This window comes from Sinocyclocheilus anshuiensis, unplaced genomic scaffold (assembly GCF_001515605.1).
Source record: "Sinocyclocheilus anshuiensis isolate Anshui unplaced genomic scaffold, SAMN03320099.WGS_v1.1 scaffold85, whole genome shotgun sequence".
NCBI lineage: Eukaryota > Metazoa > Chordata > Actinopteri > Cypriniformes > Cyprinidae > Sinocyclocheilus > Sinocyclocheilus anshuiensis.
Genome location: NW_015536800.1, coordinates 557,953 through 565,923, shown reverse-complemented (window position 1 = coordinate 565,923; position 7,971 = coordinate 557,953). Strand labels below are relative to the sequence as shown.

The 7,971-nt window shown below is 37.5% G+C and overlaps 1 protein-coding gene across 2 annotated transcripts in view; it reads right to left on the bottom strand.

Moving 5' to 3' along the window:
• The window catches only part of LOC107655906 (condensin-2 complex subunit D3-like), an 18,509-nt gene that overhangs the window by 560 nt on the left and 9,978 nt on the right, over positions 1 to 7,971 (bottom strand). For both annotated transcript variants that reach the window (XM_016443525.1, XM_016443534.1), the window contains exons 22-33: positions 7,614 to 7,715; positions 7,278 to 7,516; positions 7,100 to 7,179; positions 6,859 to 6,996; positions 6,570 to 6,703; positions 6,058 to 6,254; positions 5,872 to 5,982; positions 3,808 to 3,978; positions 3,562 to 3,680; positions 3,357 to 3,424; positions 666 to 707; positions 188 to 250 (exon numbers count right to left, since the gene is read on the bottom strand). In XM_016443525.1, coding sequence (XP_016299011.1) covers positions 188 to 250; positions 666 to 707; positions 3,357 to 3,424; positions 3,562 to 3,680; positions 3,808 to 3,978; positions 5,872 to 5,982; positions 6,058 to 6,254; positions 6,570 to 6,703; positions 6,859 to 6,996; positions 7,100 to 7,179; positions 7,278 to 7,516; positions 7,614 to 7,715 — 1,464 coding nt within the window. The remainder of the gene's footprint in view (positions 1 to 187; positions 251 to 665; positions 708 to 3,356; positions 3,425 to 3,561; positions 3,681 to 3,807; positions 3,979 to 5,871; positions 5,983 to 6,057; positions 6,255 to 6,569; positions 6,704 to 6,858; positions 6,997 to 7,099; positions 7,180 to 7,277; positions 7,517 to 7,613; positions 7,716 to 7,971) is intronic.

Here is a 7,971-nt window from a genome sequence, read left to right as displayed (position 1 = left end):
AAAAAAAAAAAAAAAAATGTAAAGGCTTTTGTAACCAAGTCAGCTGAAAAGTATGGACCTGTCACTTTTTAAACCCAACTATTGATAGACCTGGGTTATGGTGTCAAAACTGAGATTTCTGACCTTTAGACTTAATCTATTCTGACAGATTAAATATGATTTTTTTTTTTTTTTTTTTTAAACATACCTCTTCCAGATTCATTGCAGATGGCACTGACTTGCTCTCCAAATGTCACTTCATTGATGCTCGCTTTAAAGAATCAGAAAAAAATTTGTGTTTATTTAAACTGAAGCACTTTTCATTCCTCAAATGAAAACAATGTCTGGGGTTTTACTAGCTCACTTCAGCACAGGTACTTTTAAAATCTTTAAATTGACATACAATTCCATACACAATCATTTTTACTTCTATAATGTAAAATTGGGGTGCCATATATCAGAGCCATTCACACACAATGCTTTTTTGCATTTAAGGGGGGGGGGACTTTTGTTAAAGTTTAACTGTTTTTAACTTAAGCACCACGTTTTTAGATTGCGGTGTCATGCCTTGAGAAACTGCCAAAAAAACGCAAATGTGACAGTCAAACACATCTGTTTAGCACGTGATCAGCCCCTAAGGGTGGACAATTGTAACTATGGGAGACATCCAAAAGAATTAATCTTACCTTGTGGAGTACTGATGGCTCTCCTAACCTGTTTTCCTCGTCCTGAGAGGAGAGAGTGAGTGAGTGATTGAGTGAGTGAGAGAGAGAGAGTGAGAGCACGCACTTACAGTAAAAAATATTTTTAACTGATAATACAGATGATCTTTATTAAAGTACACAAAAAGCAATGCATTTTGTTTTATTACTGCCAATGCTTTTTTTTTTTTACACAATTTGTAATTTTTCACCCATATTGGAAGCAAAATACGCCTTGGAATGGCCAAAGTTTGTAACCATAGTTGTAATTTTGATAATTTCTTATTACATAGAATGTGAAATCTATCTATTTGTTTAATCTCAACAAGTCTTTATTAGGGGCCAAGCACCGAAGGTGCGATGGCACCTATTGTATCCATTGGCATTCTTCTTCTTCTTCCGCTCTGGAACTCTATGGCAGCCCATAGAACCGCTTGCGGAAAAGTTATGAAATTTGACACACTGATAGAGGACAGTCTCATCATCAACCATAGGAAGTTTGGAGTCTCTAACGCAAACTCTCTAGTGCCACCACTTGTCCAAAATTTCACTCATGTTTATGCTAATAACTTTTGAACCGTAAGGCACAGAAGGGAATTTTTTTTCTCTGAATCCTTGGCTCATGCCAAGTCGAATGAAAGGTTTAGTTTTTTCCGCTATTTTTAATTGTTCGAAAAACCTACTTTTTCGAACTCGTCCTAGACGGTTTGACTGATTTTCACCAAAATTGGCTCAGATCATCTTCAGACCATGCTGGCAAAAAGTTATGGAATTCAAGTTTAGTAGATTAGTCAAACTGTTCTCGAATAACGCGCAAACTAATTTGACGAAAAGTGCGCAAAAAAGGATGTGAGACTATTTCTCCGCAACGGTTTGGCGTATTGAGACCAAACTTGGTGTGTTATAACAAGCATGACCTGAGGCTACCGGCAGTGTTTCGGCACAGTGCCATCTAGTGGTCAGGAGATACGAAAAAATGGGTATTTTTGCTTATAACTTCTGAATGGTTTGACCAAAAATCACAAAACTGGTCTCTTTAGATTTGGTGCAGCATGCCGAGTCGAATCATACCCAATTTTCCCATGTCAGCCATTTTGGGCATCGGCCATTTTGAATTGTCAAAAAATTAAGAAACTCGGTATGCATCTTCGGCACCATGCCCTGATGGTACTCAAAAAGTTTGGGCGCAGCGCCACCTTGTGGTCAAAAGTTATAATGACATTTTGACTTTGATTATAATGAACTTTTGTTTACATTAGCCTATTGTAATGAGACTGATGTTGATAGATTCCTTGGATCACGCCGAGAACATCAATACCAATTATGCCATAATTGGCTGAATTTCCTGTCAGCCATTTTGAATTATGTTGAAAACCTACTTTTTCGAACTCCTCCTAGACCGTCAGTCCGATTTTCACCAAATTTGACTCTGATCATCTCCAGACCATGCTGGTAAAAAGTTATGGATTTCGTGTCGATATACGAAACGGTTTTAATTTAACGCATCAACGAATTTGCTGGAAAGATGCCAAACTGCAATGCATCTGAGGCTGTATCTCTGCAAAGCTTTGACGTATTTACACCAAACTTTGTATGTGCAATTGTCACCTCAAACTGACCACGCCACATCAATTTGGTAACAGCGCCACCTATTCATCAGCGCCACCTAATGAATGGTTTATTACCAAGAGTAATAAACCATTCATTAATCATTAATTATGAAATTTCCAAAAATGCTAATAACTTTTGATTGCATTAGCCTACTGTAATGAAATTGGTCTCAAAATTCTTTGTGTCATGCCGACAACACACATACCAATTATGCCATAGTCAGCCAAACTTCCTGTCCACCATTTTGATTTATGTTGAAAACTTTCAACTTATGTTGAATACTTTTTCGAACTCGTTTTTGTATAACGTAAAAAGTGCAAACCGTTTTTGTATAACGGTTGCCAAATGCCAAAATGACAGTTGCATGATGCCAAAATGACTCTGAGGCTGTATCTCGGCAAAGCTTTGACATATTGACACCAAACTTTGCGTGTGCCATTGTCACTTAACACAGAACACACCACATCAATTTGATAACGGCGCCACCTATTGGTCAAAAGTGATAAGCCATTAAATCATATTACTAGTAGTTGTATTTATAATTTTTCTGCCATTTTGACCAAAATCATCTTAAAATGGTTTTAATTACTCATTGCTGTAGTTGGTCTGATACTTGCTTCTGTAGTGCTTGGCCCCGTAATTGCTGCTTGCAGCAATATTTTTCATTATTTTCTTTAAAATGAGTCTTATATGAATATGGAAAACATATTATTAATTAATTTGCCGCGGCATTTACTACACAGAGCCGTAGTTCACTGACAAGCTACACAAAATCGCGTTCAAAATCGGCAATGAATCGCCTGCGATTTTGTGTAGCTTGTCAGTGATCTACGGCTCTGTGTAGTAAATGCCACTCCATCTGAAAGCACGTGCTGGATATTTACTACTTATCACCAGAAGCGGCTTTACTGACGAGATTCGCATGAAAAATCGCATTAGATTTTTTGCACAGCCCTACCAGAAGTATAAAAAAATTGCATTAGAAATAAATTATATCTTTATTGTTCTGTATAAGCAATATTATTGTTCTGTTGTTGACAACAGAAAGGCTGTTATTTGGTTTACCTGTTGAAAACACTGTAGGGGAAGAATGGGTCCTGACTGGAGTTACCAAGCCAGCATAAGTGCGACGCCTGAAAGAAAGAATAACTGTAAATGCAACATATCTATTCATACAAATAATCTTTACAGATAATGTTTGCTGATGATACTATTATTACACTGATATTATACTGTCGATGTCCAATTATCGGATGTAGCTCAGTTTTACCTGAGAGCAGATTTAGGGGTTTGTGCAGGACCTTTAGCAGCGTGAGGATTTAGAGGGGTGGCAAAACCTGTCTGCCCCCCAACGTTTGCTGCCTGGGCAGGAGAAGCCACAGCATTACCCTAAAGAACGAGCAAGAGAAGGAAAAACAGGGGAAGGAAGCAAAGTCATCAAAAACCAGCAGTAACACTTAATGGCTTTGTTGCCAAACTTCAACTACTTTCCGATGCAGGTGTATGTTTGACTCACGTTTCGCCGGGGTGACAGTGTGAAGTTGGCCAGTTGGTTCTCCATCTGCTGTTGTTCTTGTAGTTGTTTTTCCTTTTCAAACTGCTTGAGGTTATACTCCACCTCTGCAGCCAACTGCTCATCAGCAGCAAACAACTCCTTCACTTGTAAACGATAGTCCTGCATGGTCACCTGTAACACACACATAAAAGGCTTGAGTCAGAATAAATGTTTGTTTGGCTTTTGTTTGGAATAAAGAAGTGTTTCAAATACACATGGTTAAACTACTACTATGTAATAGAGATGGGTATGAATTAGAGATCGACCGATATATCGATTTACCGATATGTTTCCCGATATTTAAGCATTTTACAATAATCGGATATCGGTTTTGTAATATCGGATTCACTGATAAACGCCGCCATCTTGTGGATGTTTTGAGAATTGCGCGCAGGATCACCATTGCAGCGCATCTGAGGGGAAACAAGACAACAACAACGGCGAGCACGGGTACTTGATTTACTGTAGTTAGTAAACTTTATTTAACATAACAGCCATTAATGCACAAATTAGATGTATTACATAAATGCCTGATATGCAGTTTATGCAGCTTGGCTCGAAGAAATTGAGACGAACTCATGGAGTCACGTAAAATAATCCGTCAAGTCCTGTCCCAATAAAGACGTAACTTTGCATTAATTAAATAATACAGCCATGAATGAGCGCATGTTGGAAATAAAAACGCTAAATTTAATTCTCTGTCTGTTGTCTATGCTCATCATTAGTCTCGTGAAGCCGCTTTCATATTGCTGTTCACTCACCGGGTTGATGCTCAGGAAATGCTCCAGCACGGCCACAGCATGTAACTTTTAACAAGATTCACTTGTTTAAAACACCCTAAATTGTATTAACATTTACTATATAACCATTATTTCGCTAATAAACATCTAAATAGATACAACTCTATGGAAATTAATTATTTACTATCTCCACGAGCGATCGCAGTTTGAATATAGTTTTGTGTAAATGCATAGATAAACTGCGCTGTCATTAGGCATTTCATAATCTAGAACGACAAAACCATTATTAGTAATTAAGTGAAGTATGGACTTACTTCACTCAGTCATTTATTTACTTTATAACAGTAAATAAATATCGGTTCTGCATATCGGTTATTGGGCACATAAACATGCAAATAATTGGTATCGGTTATAAAATATCAATATCGGTCGATCACTAGTATGAATAACAGATTACCCATAAAATGACAATGATCAATTTACTCAGCTACTCTTTTGTGTTTTTTTTATGTGAGTAAATTATGGTCAGTGGTTAATATAATGACACTTTCCAATTTTCTGTTGCTTAAACAGTTGCAAGAAAATTACTACAACTAAAACAAAGATGGGTTTCCATGTTTGATGAATCAGACAAGTGTTCTAATGGACACCTTTCAGACTGTGGTGACACATTTCCACAGTTATTAACATTATAAATCTAGTCAAGTTTTTTATATTTTCATCTTTTGTAATGTAATGTACATTTGTAACACTATACTTTGTGTTATATTCCCATAGCATCAAATAAACTAGTTAACACTGCTGCTGAGGGAGTGACAGCAAACCACCAAAATCAATCTCAACATTTTTTCCCCACTTTCACAAAGTCACAGAAATGCTAGCAGTAGGTTTTTTTTTCTTCTGCTTTTGGAGAAAATGGGAACATAAAAATTATATTTGTTGTAGTCTCCTGTTCACCACTAATAGGAGTTAACCTAATTACGCTGATTTCTGCTTTGTTTTTTACCATTTTGACTGAACAGCTCTACTGCATGCTTTTTGCAACTAATAAGAACCAAAGTCATGGGTCCTGAGATAAATTTTTAGACATTTTCAGCAGTGTTTTAGAAAGTTTAACTTGACAGTTGTCAGCTCTTTAAAAAAATGAAACTCATGGTGTGAGGTGGTGGAAGACATTTGTCTGTTGTGTATATATGCATAGAGAAATAATTAAGAACTAAATTTATTTAAAGTAGTAAGGACAAAAAGCACATCCCTTTTATCTAATCACATTTATATGCATTACCTGTAGGTAGGCCATAAGGTGTTTCAGGACAGGTGAGTGTTGCTCTTCCAGCATGTTCTTCAGACTGATGATGATAGGAATAACATTCTCCACAAAGTTCCTCTTTTGGACCTGAACATAAAACAGATAGCCAGTTCAACAAAGATCAGACAATAGATTTTGACTGCCTTCAGAATGTTTTCTCACCTGTGAGACCAGCTTTTTCTGGGCCACCTGTAAGACAGCTTTAGCCATGGCCATCTCATCCTCCTGAGGTTCCTCTCCTGCTGCTGGGCCGCTCATGGCTGTCAGTTTCATCTCTTTCAGTGACAGGATGTCAAATATATCTGCAAGCATCTCTGAGCCCTCAGAGTCCAGAGGCAGCTCAGAGTCCACAAAACTGGCTGGAGAAGAGAAGAATCTGTAAGGATAACATCTATGTATCCTTATCTATGTAAGATTCAGATTCAGATTCAGAATTTGTTTCATCTTTGTTTTGCTCTTGGTGTAAAATACCATTCGTCTCAATTTTACAACTGAACATTCATTTGTTACATAATTTTGTAATTTGATGAATTGGACTTGATGAATATACATTTACAATTATAATAGTTTATTATAAACAGCTTCTCCACCCTTGAAAGTGCTAAATTTCACTCCCAAAATCTGTACAAACCCTGCACACTGCAAACACCACAGCAAGCATTCAATCACATTACCAAGGATGTCCTGGCAGATTTTGGTAGTGATATTGAATCGTTTTTCATCAGTAAAGTTTTTCAGTAGGAACCTGTAGATCCTGAAACGTTTGCCTTGATTCTGTGGTCCTTTCAAAGAAAACTTGCTTTTATCACTAACAGAAAACATACAAACAAACACATTTTCAGAACTCACTGAATTCCAAAGTAGTTTCTTCCCATAAATTGAAAGAAAATTAAACAGTATTTTTTTGCAAACAACTGTAAAAGCCATCTCCAGGTTCATATGATGAATCATTTTAGAATTTACCTCTCTGTTTGAGGGAATTTATTATATTTCTTGTGTTTTTCATAAGAGTTGAAGTGGAAAATGCATTCGATGAAATGCTGGGAAAACATGAGGGGACTCTTCTTAAGCAGGAGGTCAACCAGGCAGTACTCACAGAGACTAAACAACAACAACAAAAAAAAATGAAATCACATCAAAACATTAGATTAAATGGCAAAAGAAACTGCACTGTGATAAGCTTTTCTTTGGTCACATTTCTTACTCTGCAATGGTAGGGTCTGGGTCCACAAGAGCAATAGCAAAGCGGAAAAACAGTGCACCTTTCCATTTCACATATTCTTCCTGTTAAAGAGAAAAACATCAAAATGCAGAACAAAACTGACAGCCAGATAAAAAAAAAAGGATGCTCTGAAGGTTTGATCGCAGGTTTGTGTGTGTACCTGCAATAAGTTAGTGAGCATAATGAGGGTCTGCTCTCGGACGATGGGGTCTTTGTCTCTCAGACAGGCTGAGATATTTGGGATATATCGGGTCACTGTGTTGGTGTAGCGCACGCAAAGATCGCACATCACCACCACCACGTTACTGCGAACGGCCAACTCTGTGCCCACTTCCAGCTCCCGTGCAAACACAGGCAGATACTTCAACATCAGTTCCTCGTGCTGCAGACACAGCTTACCTATGACAGAAAAAGAACAGACCAAACTCAAAACAGATGTCGTCACATTGGGTTTTGTGTGTCTAAAGTAAACAATTAGTTAGTAAATGTTTCAGACCTAATGTGATAACAGCATGTGCTCGCACCACTGTTGGCATGGAATTGGGTTTGAACTGAGACAGAGGCTGACTAGCAGGCAGATCTTCTCCTTCAGCAGGAACTGGAAGAAAACAGAATTTTAAAAAATTACATGTAGTTCAGATGGTTTTGCAACATTTCTCTAAGACCCTAATATTGACATCAGGTGTAAATAGCTTAAAAACGCATATTAGTCTGGGCAGATAACTAGAGCACGACCGATATGGGTTTTTTGGGGCCGATACCGAGATACCGATATTAGGGATTAAAAAAAGACAGATGCCGATATTCTTTATGTGTAGGCTATATTATAGTACAGTAAAGTCAAAAGTTTTGAC